Here is a 19,074-nt window from a genome sequence, read left to right on the forward strand (position 1 = left end):
TATTTTGTATTGAAAGAAGAAAACCCATTAATTGTTTTTAATTATTAAACAGAAGGAATCTGTGGAAAAGATCAATTTCGCTGTAACGATGGCGAATGCATTGATGCATATGATGTCTGTGATGGTGTGCAACACTGCAAAGATGGGAAAGATGAAAGAAACTGCATTAGGAGTACTACACAACATCCAGGTATTAAAGCGGGGCCCAGATATAGCATGTTATATTCTGGAGTTATGATAATGCACAGTCACGGCTTAATAGAATTTTTGTTTGTAGTGATATGGAAATGCTATAGTGGTAAAGATATCAGTGCACACAAAATGAAAATAAGATATCACTGCAAAGTATGGCATATTGCATGATAGCATGGCTTTCCACTTGTTTTGTCACAATCACAGTTTATGTCACAAACATAATATGTCCACTGCAACTCCATATACTGTTACCTTTCTATTTATCTTATGTAAACTTATCTGTCAAAGCATGTATCGTTTAGTTATTTATATATCACATGTTAGTACAAAACGTTCTTATACACCATCAAAATTAAGGAACCCTATATAATCCTTTCTACTATAGGCACAAGGCCTGAAATTTTGGGGGATGAGATAAGTCAATTACACCAATCCCAGTGCATGACTGGTACTTATTTCATTGACCCCCAAAAGGATGAGAGGTAAAGTCAACCTTGGTGGAATTTGAACTCAGAACGTAACAACAGACGAAATACCACTAAGCATTTCGTCCAGCGTGCTAACGATTCTGCCAGCTCACCGCCTTATAGGAACCCTATACAATAATTAATAATAGTAACATTACTTATATACATACATATATATATATATATATATATATATATATATAGATAGATAGATAGATAGATAGATAGATATAGATAGATAGATACACATACACACACACACACAAACACACTTTTTTGGTGATCTTACCTTAATAGAACAGTCAACTATATATATATATATATACACACACAAATATTAAATGAAATAGAGAAATATATTTGATAAACTAACAATTTATTTACATTATAATATAATATACAATAAAAATTATAATATAATATATAAATAAATATATTATCAGAGTTTTATGTAGTTTTACAGGTGGAAATAAAATATGTTAACCCAATATTTTTATTCTATAAATATATATGCGTATACATGTTCAAATATAGATGATTACTCAAAAAAATATATGATTATATATAATATAACTACTTACATTTATTTATTGTAACCGATATAAACAATATTCTAAGGAAGCAACAAGTATAAAGTTCCAATTTACTTAGTTTATCAGAGGAAAAACCTCCGTAAATAAAATAAACAAAACATAGAGAAAATAAACTTTAAATAAAAAGTATATAATTTTTTTACTAAGTTTTTCAGTTGAAATTTATAGAAAAACAGAAGACGAAGACAGGTGTATGAACACCAAGCAAGAGCATTAGTTTGACGCTCAGGAGAAATGAAAAAGTCTTTAATGTTTCGAGCCTATGCCCTTCAACAGAAAATAACAAGAGAAAATAAACAGAGAGAGAATGAAAAAAACTTGTAGAGTTCAGTGATCCAACATACATACATATATATAAGTATGTATGTATGTATGTATGTATGTATACATGTGTGTGTGTGTGTGTGTGTGTGTGTGTGTGTGTGTGTGTGTGTGTGTGTGATATTTTATACTGAGTGACCTATAAGTTCTAGAATGATTATGAAAGATCATTTAAATCTAATGAACTGAAGACACATAATTTATTATGAATAAGGTTTCATTCAGTACTCTTACATTCAAAACCATACATTCCATCTCTCATTCATCATTATTTTTATATATACTTTTCCCATGCTGGCATGGGTTGAATGAGACTTCTTGAGGCAGTATTCTATGGTCAAGATGCTCCCCCAAATGTCAACCTTGACTTGTTTTCAAATAAGGCAATTTATTCTGTGTCTTCATTCATTAAACTCTGGTCTGTGATCACAGCTGCTGACATAGTCTCAGTGTAAATATAAATATAATATATATATACATACATACATGTATATGTGTGTGCATGTGTTTGTTTATGTTTATATATATACATATATATGTATGTATGTATGTATATATGCATGCATGTATATATATGTATGTGTATATATGTATGTATGTATGTATGTATGTGCACACATATATATACACACACAAACACATACATAAATACACATACATGCATATATACATACATATAATATGTATATATACATATATATACTATGTATGTGTGTATATATATATATATATATATATATATATATATATATAAACAAATAGTAAATGAGTATATGCATATATACGTACAGGTATGTGCATACCGACATCCACCTGTATGTATAGGTGCATATCTGGGTACAGGACATTGCAAACAAAACGTAGACGAGAAAACACACAAGCCACATAGAGAACATTCTTCTTCATCAGCTACCCCTGTTTTAACACCGGCGTTTCGAATACACATAGACAGACAGACAGGCAGATATATAGATAGATAGATAGATAGATAGATAGATAGACTGATACATACATACATACATGCATGCATACATTAACATTTAATGATTAACAATCAGTAGTGTATCCTTTAAGGTTAATAACTTTCTCCAAACTGTGCAGGTAGTTTTCAATTAGTTCTGATTAATCAGAAGGAATTTTAGCCCATTTTCCAATGTCCTGTGAACAAATCTTGTGGGCGGAAACTGTTCAGAAAGCCATCACCACACATACACACACACACACATGCATACAAAGCATACATATGCAGCCACAGACTTCATAGACTAGGGTCAACGAAATTGACCCTAGGGTCAACGAAATTGTCTTTTCATGCTGATCTCCTTATGCATGACCACTCATTTGCATTTCACTGGAATGTGCTCACCCCATCACAGACTCTTTGCTTTCATGTTTTCCTATCACATGATGTCTTCCTGCTCCTGTTCTGAAATCTCAGATTCCATGCAATCCTTTTTAAGTTGTTCTTGAATTGCTTTCTTGGCTTATGTTGTGGTTGTATGCCTTGTGACAGTTCACCAAACAAAATTTGCTACATATGCATGCATACATACAAATGTACATACAGACAGACATTGCAGAATTTCAATTTAGATATTAAACACACAATCAACCTACGAAGGTTAAAGTCACTGCCTCTTCCTCTTCTCAGCCTAAACTGAAATATTTTCAAGTCGATAATGTCGCTTGTTTCTCTAGATATATGTTGCATCCTGTCATGCTGTTCTCATTCCACAATGAGGGTATAGTATTGGCTGTCCTTAAGTAAGTAAATGTAAGTTCCAATGAGTTGAGATGGTAACTACGAAAGACTACAAGAATCAGTTCATATGTGATGATTGCATGAAAGACATACCAAAGGTGTAATGGAAAGTAGCCATCCCCAACCTTTTTTGCACCAGGGACTGGTTTCATGCCAGACAATGTTCTCACAGACTGGGGAATCACGTGCACAACAAAACACAATTAAATGTATAATATATAATTTAATCATTACATATAACCATAGTACGCATGCACACACACACACACACACACACACACACATATATATGCACACATACACACACATTACATATATAATACATATATAATTCAAAAACATTGTGAAGACTGTGATAAGTCAATGAAATAGAAATAAAATTTTAAAATTTATTCTTTGGGTGGATCTCAGTACCGAATGATCCGTGACCCAGCACTGGTCTGCAGCCTGGTGGTTGGGGATCCCTGATGAAAAAGACAGATGGCAAATGACTGATGAACATTAAGTTTGCAGCTGAAGAGAATAGTTATGGTAGAAGATGACTATGGAGATATCACTGTGCTTTAGTCATGAATAATCCACAACAGCATGGAACATAAGCATTAAAGAAACAGGAATGATGGAGACTGGAACTGCAATAGCCTGGTGCAGAAAAAGGATGTTTGTATATCTTGGTTAAAATGATTTCACTTAAACTAAGGAGTGTCAAAAGATTTGTCTAAGGAATAAACAAATTCCACTTGAGCAAATTTGGAATACAATCTAAATAGAATAAAAACTGAAATAATTTGTTAATCTGCCATTTTATCTTTTATATTATTTGTTTATGTCAATCCTTTATGTTAATCTTTCATATCAACCCTTTATATTAATCATTCATGTTGATCTGTCATTAACAATTCATTAATCTTTCAAGTTACTGATTATTTTGTTTTTCTTTTTCATATTCAATTTTTCATGCTTGCCTTTCTTTCCTTCTTTCTTTCTTTCTTTCCTTCTATATTCTTTCTTCCTTTCATACCTTCTTTCATTCTCTTTTATTCTTCCTTCTATTTTTCTTTCTTTTATTTCTTTTTCTCCTTCTCTCTTTCTTTTCTCCTTCTTTTCTTCGCTTACCATTTATTTCTGTTCTTGTCTGCCCATGCAGTCTCCTGTGGATGGGGCCGATTCCGATGTGAAGATGGCAGTTGTATTGATTCCTTGTTGAAGTGTGATGGGGTGAATCACTGTAAAGATGGCAGTGACGAACGCTACTGTTTTAAGACCTCCACAGTATATCCAGGTAAACTGAAGCACAGCCAGTGTTTAATCACTGAGCTACCATGTTGTTAGAGGCACCTTAGTGAAAGTTATCTGTGTCATAGATTTTGCCAAGAATGCACTGCTTAACTGAAATATTGATATATGATGACAGAGTAGCTTTTTCTCCTTCACACCAAAGCACTTGCCTATCCTTAAGGTACCTGACCGAAAGATAATTTAGGAATAACCCAAGGTACTGTTAAAAAACTTGTAAGGAGACTTTATCCCAGAAGTTGTAGTTTTCGAGGTATCTCTCTCAGTGGTACCTAACTTTGTAACACTACATCCTAAGGCATTTGTTAATCCTTTGACTGCATGATTAAATTTCATGGTCATTCCCATAATTATGTTAATTATTCACTAAAAAATTGATATTTTATGTTTCTGCAATACTTCTTCATTATCTTCTGTGGGAATAATTTTCATATCCCCCACTAAAAGTATTTGATTCTGGCTATTTAAAGAGATATTTGATGAAATATGGGAAAAAAAATTTTAATCTGTAAAAAGTATCACTTGGGGTGTCTCCAATAGTCACAGTATAAGGAGAAGTTTTTTCTCGGAAGCCAGGAGTAAACCTTTCTGCAGTTAATAATAATAAAATTTTAAGTGGACTTATTCACTTTTTGCATTCAAAGGATTAAGGATATGATTATGAAATGGACAACAATTTTAAGGTACCTTCCTTAAGCACTTACACTTTCCACAAAAGTACCTGCCAGTGAAGCACCCTTTAACACGGTAGCAGTTCACTGCAGATCTTAACACTAAAATACTAATTGTTAAGGCCCAGTTTATGTGACAGCCATACCTTCATAAACCTTATTTTACCAAGTTATATATCACAATAGCACTTTTCTCTAATGATCCTATTATTAAAGTACTTTAAAGTTTGAAGTACTTATTACTAACACCACTACACAACCTTTCATTTAAGTTCTGTTGGTATCATGCAGATTGCTTAGGCATTAACGTAAGATATTCATTCCCAAATTGTCTGCTATTTATGCATTTTTTCCCATGGCACCTACCAAGGAATCACCTATTATCAAGATTTTGTCAACACAGTCTTAAAATACTTAAAGAATGCTAAGGTATACATCAACAACATCTGTTATTAAGCTGCTGGTCAGTGAAATATCATCTTTCACTGAGGAAATGTTGCCAACACCTCTGGTTTCAATACACAACTAACCAATCAGTAGGACTCAGTTTGTTCCTCCCGAAAGTGGTGCTCCTCAAGGCAGTTCTCTTCGAAAATTTTGGGTAATTTTATTCAATCGAAAGACAGATATTTTCCGCTTATTTAATGCTTTAAAAAAAATGAGGTATGAAATGCGATAAAAACAATAACTAAATAAGCCTCAAATCACGCACCAAAATTTTTTCTAGTTTTTCGTATGAATTCCTGAGTTTAGAATACAAATTCACAAAAATTTTCTAAGAATTCCATAAAATAAGAAAAATTTTTCTGGATAAAGTGAATTATCTCATGAGAATCAGCGTGGGAAATTACATCAATACATCAAATTTTAAAATTTTCACTAAACTTTAAAATCTCCAAAGGTGCAGTCAAACAGAATGTAACATAGCAGCTCAACAAATAGATAAGGATAAAAAAGAAAGTACCGAACTTTAAAATAACTACAGGGGGCGATATATTAGTCTTACGAATAAATATTAATAAAATAAACGTTGTATCTTTATTAGATAATATTGATTTTGTTCTATAGTTTGAAGCGTGAAACTACAAAAATAGGGAGGAAGGTATTATTGTATGACTATACAGACAAGGTTACAAATAGCGATTTCCACGTGTTACCAGAGAACATAGAAGTTTTTCGGTCTGAGTGGCATTAGAATCTAAACAACATATCTTCTTACAGAGGTTATCAAGTTTCAATATAAAATATTAGTGAAAATTAGGTTTACTTAAATGAGCTTATAGGAAACATATTGTACATGTGTCGTATTTGTACAAGCCAATTGGATAATTCATGTATTGAATAAACAATATAAATTATTAATATATATAACTTGGTAGACGGAGGTAAAGTGATTTCATGTTTCGTTCAGCTAAAACGTGCCTCATGTTGAGACTAATTGAAAGAAAGTAGAAATACTGTTGAAGGTTCTGATCGAAGAGAGCCAGAACCGAAACTGATCAGGATGCAGATTATCGAGGACAAACCAAAGCGATAAACAAAGAGAACATCTCTGAAACATCCTAGGTACATATCCCAAATGCCTGAAAGGTATATAAATTATTAATATATATAACTTGGTAGACGGAGATAAAGTGATTTCATGTTTCGTTCAGCTAAAACGTGCCTCATGTTGAGACTAATTGAAAGAAAGTAGAAATACTGTTGAAGGTTCTGATCGAAGAGAGCCAGAACCGAAACTGATCAGGATGCAGATGAGTTAATAAAACTAATGAAAATACCAAAACGTCGCCAAATTCGTCCCCTTCTATACTGCAAGGGACAGTTGCAATCAATAAGGATAAATCTAAACGAAAGGTACTGAAATTCACATGAAGATGAATATTTAATAACAGGGCTGAATTATACAGATGGTGAGTCGGCCAAAGTACGAATAGAAACACACACAGGTGTCGGAGAAGGGTTTGCATGATGTCTGTCTAAGATGCAAATGTGATATGTGAGCAAGATACAAATGAGGTCTGCGCGATGTGGATTCGGGATACAAGAGGGGCTTGTGTTTGTGCATGAGTGTGAAAAATGCTCGAAGACGTGTATAATGGGGACATGGTACGAGCGTTTATATAAGTAGGTTTGCAGAAGAGACTTATTCTATCGGTCTTCTTTGCAGAACTGCTAGCTCATGGGGACGTAAACAAACCAACACATTGGTGGGGACAGACACAAAAGCATACATACACATACACACAAAAACTGCACACACACACACACACACACACACACACACACATATATATATATATATATATATATATATATATATATACACAGGGTGCATTCAAGAAGTTTCAGATGAGACATTTATTAATTTCAAAGAAGTAACAAAAAAAAAAAACTCTACTCCTTCAAAATAGGACCTTCTGACTTCAATGCACTTCTTGTAATGTTTCAGCCACTTCGTGAAGGCCCTTTGGAAGTCCCCCCAAAGTGAACGTGTCCAGGACTCTTGTCACAGCTTCATTCATTTTCTTCAGCTTCGGGAACAACCAAAAGTCACAAGAAACAAAGTTTAGGCAGCAGGGAAGATGAGGGACAGTTTTCCCCACTTTGCTCCACTTTGTCAAGTAGTTGGTTACCAGAATGGATTAATGGACGGGCGAATTGTTTTGGTGTAGATGTTCTGGCCTTTTTTATGACATAATTTCTTCCTAAACTCCCTCAAAACCTCCACAAAGTATTCTTTGTTGACCGTCTGAGTGAAGTTGAGTTTAAGTGGGTGTTGTAGGGAATTAGTAATAATGGTACACCCCTCCCACGTAATGAATGGAATAACCTAGTCACTATACGTAAAGAGGAGCAATGCGTACAAGAGTACGAGGTAGATTGTGCTAATAGCTATACTGCGATACCGAAGTGGGCGTATTAATAATCCCACACTAAACTAATACAACAGTGGCGACGACTATTTAAACAACTCATGAGGAATTAATAAACCAATTCACGTGAAGTTAATAGAAACTCGAAGAGGAGTTAAAAAAAACTCACAAAGTTGGTGTACGAAGTTTTCGATCAATCGTAAAAGTATGGAAAATTTGTTGGCAGGTTTGCTTGTGTTGCAAAAACAGCAACAACAACAACAGCTGATAGAGCAACAACAAATAATATTACAACAACAAATGCTGCAATTACTGAAGTTGTCAGGAAAGTCAGAAAAAGTGTTCTCGACAGACTGAGTGGCGAACTCCATAACAGAGTTCAAATACAAACCTGACGAAGGAGTTACCTTCGAAGCATTCTACAGAAGATCTGAGCAAATCTTCGAGAAAGAATGAAGATTAGGGTGATGAGATGAAAACGCGCTTAATCTTGAGAAAACTGGCGCCAACAGAACATGAACGATTCAGTAATTATGTACTCCCAAGAAAATCTTCGGACATAATTAACTTTAATGACACAATAGATGTATGGTGTAAAATTTTCAGTGAAATAAGGTCATTGATCAACACACGTTGGATGTGTCTGAACATAGAGAAAAACAACGTCGAGGACTACATCACATATGCTGGTAGAGTAAACAAGGAATACAAGAAGTTTAAGCTGGATGAATTAGCACCAGATATGTTCAAATGCCTGATTTTTACACAGGAACTTACTGCCGAAAAGACGCAAATGTTAGAATTCTCGCAAAGCTGGAACAAAACCGGGATGTAACCTACAAGTGTCAGAAGAATGTGAAAGGATAGTCAAATTAAGACGCAACACAGAAGAAATTGAACGTAAAGATCGTTTCCATGTAAAGCAAGGGTGAAATAGTCAGAATAGAGATAAAGTGTTTTCTAAAAAGCAGGACAAAAATCAGGAAATAAATCCATGTTTTGCATGTGGAGGTATACACATGAGGAAAAATTGTCCGTTTAAAAAAGGTGAGGGTGAATAAAAAAAATTATCGCTACATAAAATAACACTTCCTAAGGAAATCTTAAAAGGGGAGGTGTTGCAAGGAATTAATAGTAATGGTACACTGCTCAGACGTGACGAACGGAATAACATAATCACTGTAAGTGAAGTACGAGTAGACTATGTTGAATAGCCGTGTCTGTACTGAGCTAATAACTATACTGCAATACCGAAGTTGGCGTGTTAATAATCTGACATTAAAAGAATATAACGGTAGGTTATCTTTTAATGGATCTTATGTAATTAATTCACTGTTGATAATAGGTTGGTAGGTTGCATGTTAAAGATGAGAATGATCTCACCAATGGTTATTTAAGTTTACATATTTTTATTATCCGGAACATTTGCATTTACAGATTTACCTCAATTATTTGAATAAAGCAGCAGACATGAAATAGTTAATGTGATAAGCAATAGTCTTCATTTCATAAAACATTTTAGTTATTTATATACTTTCTACGAGGCCTGAAATTTGTGGGGAGGGGACTAGTCGATTATATCGACCCCAGTGTTTCACTGGTACTTAATTTATCGATCCCGAAAGGATGAAAGGCAAAGTCGACCTCGGCGGAATTTGAACTGTAGACAGATGGAATACTGCTAAGTATTTCGCCTTAGCTGTCAATTTTTCCTGTTTAAGTCAGCATAATATGCAGACATTTCTCATTCACATCTCATAAATATTTTTTTCTGTCTTGCTTCAAAAGCCTATGTTGTATAATATTTAGGTCTGTGCCGCTGGGACCAGTATCGCTGCAATAACGGACAATGCATTGACATGAAGCAAAAATGTGACCGAATCAAGCAGTGTTCAGATGGTAGTGACGAACAGTACTGTAAAGAAATAGTTACTGTACCAGCAGGTAATAACAGCGCACACTTGCATTATCTTCAATAAACTTAATAATCCAATACACACACATACATGCACACACATACATGTATATTTAGAAACCGCCTAACTTGCAGAACAAAGTGACAAAGTGCACCATCTTATTTGAAAAACTGTATTCTCGATCAGCCCGAACTGTTTAAGCTTAAGAATGAAGTAATTTTGTAGCATTGCACCGTCTTTATAGACACTGCATGCTAATTTGAATTAAATGAAGAAGTTTAGCTGTGACCAAGTTTCTAGATATAATAAATAGCTATACGACATTTGTCTCTCTGTGGACAGAGCATACACACACATATACACACGTGTGTGTGTAAAAGATACGCATTCATACATATATATATATATATATATATATATATATATATATATACCAGCAAATACACACATACAAACAGTATCTACATGTGTATACACACACACATACATATATCTTTCCTAAAATTTCGCACATGCTACACTCATTGGAGTCAACATGGTTATCACAACCATAGTTACACTTCCACCACCCTCTCTACCGACGCCACCACCACATCAGCTTGTAAACCTACTCGTTTTTATTTTCCCCCTGCTATCTCCCAGGTAATTGCAACTGGCATCAGTTCCAGTGTGATAATGGTCAATGTATTGAATCCTACTTAAAGTGTGATCGAATATGGCATTGCCAAGATGGTAGTGATGAGCAGCATTGTTCGAAACCAAATCAAAAAACAGGTAAGAAAAATACGGATTCGACGTTAAAAGCCTTCAGGGATTTTTATTTTCAATGACTGCGCAACCAGAAACTACTCCCTGTACTTTGGCTGCGCAAAGACTTCTAACGAGCTTTTGTATTTTCTAAAACCAGGGTCAAAATATTAACTCTTGCTCCGAAGTTTAGTGCAGGGGTACGTGGTTTACAACTTAGGATGTTACACCACACACACACACACATACACATATATATATCGTGGACTCTCCCATCGTTAGACAACATATGAGGGTTCGGCAATTTCTTGCCGAACAACAATCATCTGTGTGAGGATTTGTCTGTAGTGATCTAACGTTTGTGCTGCACATAAGCTCACTCTCTCCATCAGATCGACATTATCTGTTCAGGTGCCACATGTCAGATGACGAAATGATCGCAGAGCAACTGGCTGAAACAAGTAAAAGATAAAAATAAAGGATTTTTTTTCATGTAAACTTAATATGGGATTAAAGCAGAGTGACTTCCCTTGATTAAATGTTGCTTTCGTGTTCTTGAAACTTTTTTTACTTATAAGGATCTTTTTATACCCTGTTTTCAATTCATTGAAAGCGCGGAGAAAAATAACAAGTGAACATAAGTTGGAAAAAGTAAACAAATGCATATATTATAAAACCCGTATACTTCGTTGTTTTGATTAAGATATTATTTTGCAGAAGCTTATATACAAAGAAAATAACATTCCATTATTAATGAAGGTACGCTGTGATTAGTTCAGGATTTGTTCAACAGGAGTAATTGTTGTGTTGTAACATAACTGAAACGCAATTTAGCGTGTTACTAAAGTTATGGAACTCGATACTTTTGGTCTGGGTTTGCGTTTATTTGAAGTTATGTTCTTTATTTATGGACGTGTGTAAAAACGTACGTTCGCATGTTTGTGCGTGTTCGTACGGGCGAATGGCTGGCTGGATGCGTATTTTGTGTGCGTGTATGTAAGTATTTTTGTTTGCATATCTGCTCTCCCCTCAAATGCCCCCCTTATCTTTATTTCTTGCTGAACACTAAAACAGCTATAAGGGTATTGGCCTAATCTCATCTACATGCTACGACTGTTTTGCTTACAACGTTCTGTTGCTATTTGTAACCTCCATTTCCCTTCTTCGATATCATTAAAGCCTATAGGAAAGTTGGTTATACATCATTAGATGTATACCTGACTTTCCTATATAAAATTAAAGAATATAACGGAACGCTGAACTCCAGACTATCAACTTAAACAACATTTATTCAGGTGGTAAATATATACATCTTTAGCTCTTGTTGACAGTTGTTACAGCTTCTGTGTGTGTGAGTATAGTTGTTAGGACGTTGTTATGTAGATGTGAGCGAGCTGTCGAGTGTAAGTCCGAAAGATGGAGAGTGACAGCTATACACGTAAAGAGACTGTCTCCAGGTTGGAATGTTGGAGACACTGCTTGACACGTCCATGCTCATGGCCGGCCGACCGAGAAAGAGATAGAATTAAGCGGGAAAGCTTGCTTGTTTAATTCCACGCATGCGTGAGACTACGCATGCGCACGGCGTTACTACAAGCCCTTACGAAAAGCATAAACATTCTACTTTAATAACATGTACCCCTTAATAGAAATCTTTTTGTAACTAACATTTATGACGATGTTATCGTGAGCGAGGGCTTGGCGTGGGGTTGCGTCTCAGTTTTGATTCTAAACCATTTTGCATAATTTACGGCACCAAGATTGTGAAAATTAAAATATATATATATATATATATATATATATATATATATATATATATATATATATATATATATATATATATATATATAAAACAAGCAATGTTATTGAAAAAGTTTGAAGGCCACAATTTCATCTTTAATTTTCTGGCAAAATTGTAAGTTTAATGTATCATTTTAGTTTGTAAGAAAAACCTGTGAGTTTTTCTCACAAACAATTAGATACAAGTCTATATAGAGATATAAGGCCATATATTTAGATATATGGTCATTTATAGATATAAGGCCTTATATTAGATGAAAATGAGTTTTGTTTTTGTTTTTTTCATGTATTTCAAAACTAAAATAAAATTCTTTAAAACTCTTCTTTTACTTCTGTTTCCATTGACACAGAATGTGAGAACAATGGTTTCCTCTGCGAAGATGGAAAATGTCTGCAACGAAAACTGATCTGTGATGGAGTCTATGACTGTCCACGTGGAGATGATGAGAGAAATTGTGAAGCTTCAAAAGAGAAGAAAAAGCCCATCAAAAAGACGACTACAACAGTACCAACAACGACCACCATTGTAAAAACACAATGTAACGTGAAAGCATTTTATATATTTCATATTACAGAGATCACAATGCACCAGTGTATCACTATATAGATAATGAAAATAATTGATTAAATATAATTACGCATGTTTAATTATAATTTAGCTCCTTCTCACCTTTTTATTCCTGAGTAAGATCTCTCAACAGTATTCAGAGTGGTAAGTTCAGCTCTTACAACAATTTCATCAGTTCTGACGTCGCTGAGATCCCTCAGTCTCTCTATCTTCTATCAACAATCACTAAAGAATAAGACGACCTCATTAATTAACAGAAAACAGTTCTTATCACCACAGCTGACATAATATAAGGGACTTTCCATTCAATAGCACAACTCTCACTGTACACTCTCTGAAGACAACATCCAGAACACACCCTTCTCAATCAACACTAATACTATAACACATCCACATGCACACATTAAAAGAAGATAGTAAAAAGTATATCCAATTTTGAGGATAAATTATTCTCTTTCCACTTATCTCTACAAAATATTTCCCAATGATAATCTCCCATAATATCTCTGGTCACTAGATCGTCTTTATGATAGAAGGCCATAGCTTACAATCTCCAGTTATTGTGTTTCATTTCCCATTAGACTCATCTAATGATAAACTCAATAAGTCTCCCCTTTTCACAAAATGTATTTATCTATCTTTTTATAAAATATACGTTTATTTTTTTCATATAAAATATGTTTGTTTCTTTTAGCTTGCAGAGGGGATGAGTTTGACTGTGGTAACAAACAGTGCATTCCACTGGCGTTTGTATGTGATGTCATTCCTGATTGTGACAATGACCATGATGAACAAAACTGCACAGTTATTGATATAACTCTACCTCCACCACACAGGAAAGGTAGTGTATGCCATTGTCATAGTGTCTGAGACTTTGTGTGTGTGTAAATACAGATATCTCAAAAGTAAATAGACACCCTCATTATATATATATATATATATATGAGTGTGTGTGTCTCTTTCCCACTTACTCTTCAATCTTCTTTAATTCTCACTCTCTCTCTCTCATTTTCTCTTGCTTCTTCTCCAGCCTGTAAGTCCAATGAATTCTACTGCGATGCAGACCAATGCATACCAAAAGATTACGTCTGCGATGTCATCCCAGACTGTGAGAACGGCCATGATGAACTCAACTGTAGCATTCTCACATCTAACTCATCACAGTCAGCAGTGAAAGGTCTGTAGAATCTCCCTCACATTTGCCATTCAGTAAGGCATAAGAATTATAAACAGGTTGTAGACACTAACTCAGTGAAGCATGTGTGTGTGTGTGGACTCAGATTTTCATGTTGTTGTCGAGTTATAGTCAGACATAGTCTGATGTGAAGGTGTATGGCTACGGTCACAAGACTGTGATCATAAGATTGTGGTTTCAATTCCTGGATCGGGCGACGTGTTGTGTTCTTGAGCAAAACACTTCATTTCACGTTGCTCTAGTCCACTTGGTAGGCAAAAAGGAGTAACCTTGCTACGGACCAGTGTCCCATCCAGGCGGGGGTGGGATATTTACACCATGGAAACCAGGTAATTGGCCCTTATGAGTTGACATGACTCGAGAAGAAAACTTTGCCTTCACCTTCACTTTTAGACATGGTTTGATAGATTTAGGATCAAATCTCTTCCCAGACGGCCGTAAAATCGCAGAGATGGTTGTATCTGCCTTACTTATGTTATGGGACCCTAGAGACGCTTATATATGTCTGTGGTATGAATTATATATATAACTATGCTCCGGTAAGAAATAAGTTTCACCACCACCGCCATCATTACCACCTGTTCCTTCTCCACCTAAAAATTCTTTATTAATGCTAATGATGTTTGTATGACTTTGTCTTTATTAATTTATTCTGTGTCATTGCAACAGGCTGCCCTGATGGATTTAAGCCCTGTTTAGATGGTATTTGTGTCATCGGAAAAAAATTCTGTGATGGTCTTCCAGACTGCCTGGACAAATCAGATGAACTCAACTGCACTTTGTTTGGGTCTACAACCAATATCACAGCAAAGAAAGGTATCTGCAATATACATATATGCATGCATACACACATACATGCATACACACACACATACATACATACATACACACATACATATGTACATAATACATACATACATAAATATGCATATTTTTGTATTTTTATATACGTTTAAATACACACACACACACACACACGCACACACACACATATATATACATGCATATAGACATGCCATACATATGTACATACATGCTTACATACATATATACATGCATACTTACATATATGCTTACATACATACCTACATGTGTACATACATACATACATATCTACATGCGTACATATATGTGCAAATACATTATAAATATTTTTTTAATTATCAAGTTGGTTTCTAAACAAGAAATTAAACTCCATCACTGGAATTTGAATAACAACAATGGTCAAATTTGAATTGTTGATCCTCTGTAGCCTAATCAATGAGTTGGTCGTCCAGCAATGAGAGATAAGTGGTTTGTGTCTTGGGGCTGAGCTTGTTCATTTTGCTGTCATAAATTGATACTTATAATGTTGATTTTTCCCACTTTTGTCCACTTCATTATTTTTCATACTGTTTTTCACAACTTCCCTTGCCACAGAGTAAAAGACTCTCAAATGATATTATTCTCGTTGAACAGCTTGTTTTTCCAACCAGTTCCAATGTAAGAATGGCAGATGTATTCCACAGCACCAACGATGTGATGACTGGCCAGACTGTGAAGATAAATCTGATGAAGAAAAATGCAACGTATCACCTGTCGGAGAATCACAGTCTCTCACACAAACGAAGAACAAAGACAAAACAGGTATGAAGAGTCGCTCTATCTGTTAACCCTACAAAGTTAACAGATAGAATGCAAGAGACTCTTGCCCTTGATGAAGGAGTCGGAGTCTAAGTTCTTGTCCATCTGACCACTACTTTCTAATATATATATATATATATATATATATATATAAACAATATATGAGTATATGCATATATATGTACATGTATGTACATACCTTCATCCACATGTACATATAGATACATAACTGGGTACATGACTTGGCAAAAGAACATGGACAAAATGATAAACAAGGTACAACAAACAAGCAAGCCACATAGAAACATCTCCTTCATCATATATATATGTGTGTGTGTGTATATATATATATATATATATATATATATATATATATATATATATATACATATATATGTGTGTGTGTGTATGTATATATACATGTGTGTGTGTATATATATATATTACAAATAATAAATTAAACAGAGAAATACAATTGACAATCTAGCAATTTATTTACCTTATACTATCTAAGATCTAAGACCCCCTTCGGTCATTAAAGTTGTGGTGAAAGAGTACAGCAGGCTTCACCACCACCCCTTGCTGGAGCCTCGTGGAGCTTTAGGTGTTTTTGCTCAATAAACACTCACTATGCCCAGTCTGGGAATTGACTGCAATCCTACAACTGCGAGTTTATTGCCCTAACCACTGGGCCATTGTGCCTCCACATTATAGTATAATATAATATTATTATTATGTATTTATTATGCTCCCTTTTTAAAGCCTAGCCAGGCTCATGGAAGAATGCTTAGCAGTATTTAATCCCTCTTCATGTTCTGGGTTCAAATTTGGCCAGAGTCATCTTCACCTTTCATCCTTTTAGGGTCAATAAAATAAGTACCAGTTGAATACTGGGGTTGATTTAATCGATTTAACCCCTCCCCCCAAAAAAACCTACTGTCCTTGAGCCAGAATTTGAAACCATATCTTCTATTTCTCCTTTTTCATAGTCCCTTACACTAAGTGGCTTCTTTCTAATAAAAACGAAATCCTTTCTACATTTCATCATATTATTATTATTATTATTATTATTATTATTATTGTTATTATTTTTATCATAATGTCTCTCTTTGTGTCTCTTTCTTTTTTTCACAGGACTCTGTCCAAGTGGTTCTTTCCATTGCCCAAATGGTTTGTGTATCAGCCAAAGTAAACTGTGTGATGGCTGGCCAGATTGTCAGGACCTGTCTGATGAGAAACACTGCATTGAGACTACAAAGAAACCACCACCGACAATTCAAACAACTGTTGCTTCCCAACCTATTACATCGCCATCATCATCGTCATCAGGTAAAGCTTCTCTCACCACCCCAAGAAAACCATTCAAAGTCAATCCTGGCACGTCTTTAAACCACACAGATGTGCTCCAGGAATCACAACCAATGACACAACCTTTCACTACGGACATACTACACACGTCTTCTTCTCCCTTTGTGAAACCTACCACAACCCCTTTAGCAAACCAGGACAAGTTGCACACTTCAACACAATCCTTTCTCTCGCAAACTCCTTCAACACCAACCCTGCGCAAAATCAGGCCAACTGCAGCAAAATTTCCAAGGATTTCAGGTAAAAAGAAAAATGATTTTGAAAAATATAAAAGACTTAATTAACCACAAAGAATTGAATGTAATCTATATTAGACCTTAGAAGAAACTAATTGAGTAAGAAAAAGAAACTATTGATCAGATTTGAAACGAGTCTCCATCGTTTATCTGTTGATCGCATCACTAAAATTACAATCTCCTCACCTGTCTCTGTTGCCATTCCAGCTTGCCTTCCGGGTTATTTCCACTGCACCAGTGGTGGTTGCATACACCAAGTAAACCGCTGCGATGGATGGACGCATTGTGATGACAATTCTGATGAAACCAACTGCTTTACACCAGAACAAACCTCCTGGCCGACTGAAACAAGTAAGTACAAATGAAAACATGGTGAACCTAGTAAATCTGGTACCGTGTGGTAGTGTAGTCCTATGGGGATGTATCTCTTGGGGCACCATCAAGTAAATATCAGTCGAGGATTGAATTAGGATATTGCTGAATAATTTCACTTACAAATTTATAATCTTGGGCAAGTATATATAATATAAATTGTATATAATTTAACGAAAAGCAAATATAATCCCACATCACTTTTATCAATTCACCTTTAACTGGCACTCCGTCGATTATGACAATGAGGGTTCCTGCTGATCCAATTAACGAAACAGTCTGCTCATGAAATTAACGTGCAAGTGGCTGAGTGCTCCACAGACATGCATACCGTTAATATGACTTTGAAGTTTTAGCTTGCTCACCAAAACATCTATGTGTGTTGATAATGTGGCAGTCCATTTCTCCATCTATACAAAGACACACAGACACAATTGTTTAACTATTTTTATTACCCCTAGCACGTCTTTCTTGTAGGGTGTCCTTCAACCAACTTCCGTTGCGGTGACGGAACCTGCATAGAATTGGATGACATCTGCGATGGTTGGTTCGACTGCAACGATAAAAGTGATGAGATGCAATGCAGTTATAAGATAAACGCCAAAAACACCAGCATTGCCAATGGTCAGTTCTTTATGTCACTCTTCTTCTTCCTCCTCCTCCTCGTCCTTCCCAATGTCATCCTCCTCCTCCTCTAGTTCCTCCCCTCCCACTCCAGCTCTCCTTCCTCCAGCTCCCTTCCCTCCAGCTTCAGCTCCCATTCTAGCTCCTCCTCCCTTCTAGCTCCTCCTCCTTTCTAGCTCCACCTCCCTTCTAGCTCCTCCTCCCTTCTAGCTCCTCCTCCCTTTCCAGCTCCTCCTCTCTTTCCAGCTCCACCTCTCTTTCTAGCTCCTCCTCCCCTTCCAGCTCTTCCTCCTTTCCAGCTCCACCTCCCTTCCAGCTCCTCCTCCTCCCCTTCCAACTTCACTTCCTCATCCTTGTTTTTATTCACCATTCAGTGCATTTGCTCCACTCGGCTGCACAATTATGCAACCATTTCTACCCTGGTAAATGCACTTTTGTGTACCT

The 19,074-nt window shown here is 35.5% G+C and overlaps 1 protein-coding gene across 1 annotated transcript in view; it reads left to right on the forward strand.

The window, feature by feature from the left end:
• The window catches only part of LOC106875180 (uncharacterized), a 146,102-nt gene that overhangs the window by 73,854 nt on the left and 53,174 nt on the right, over positions 1-19,074 (forward strand). The window contains exons 48-59 of the mRNA XM_089340736.1: positions 48-360; positions 4,353-4,620; positions 9,991-10,125; positions 10,740-10,871; positions 12,995-13,183; positions 13,907-14,053; positions 14,243-14,389; positions 15,077-15,223; positions 15,866-16,033; positions 17,165-17,638; positions 17,842-17,985; positions 18,484-18,630. Coding sequence (XP_089196862.1) covers positions 48-360; positions 4,353-4,620; positions 9,991-10,125; positions 10,740-10,871; positions 12,995-13,183; positions 13,907-14,053; positions 14,243-14,389; positions 15,077-15,223; positions 15,866-16,033; positions 17,165-17,638; positions 17,842-17,985; positions 18,484-18,630 — 2,411 coding nt within the window. The remainder of the gene's footprint in view (positions 1-47; positions 361-4,352; positions 4,621-9,990; positions 10,126-10,739; positions 10,872-12,994; positions 13,184-13,906; positions 14,054-14,242; positions 14,390-15,076; positions 15,224-15,865; positions 16,034-17,164; positions 17,639-17,841; positions 17,986-18,483; positions 18,631-19,074) is intronic.

Source organism: Octopus bimaculoides, chromosome 23 (assembly GCF_046866305.1).
Source record: "Octopus bimaculoides isolate indiv1 chromosome 23, ASM4686630v1, whole genome shotgun sequence".
Lineage (NCBI taxonomy): Eukaryota > Metazoa > Mollusca > Cephalopoda > Octopoda > Octopodidae > Octopus > Octopus bimaculoides.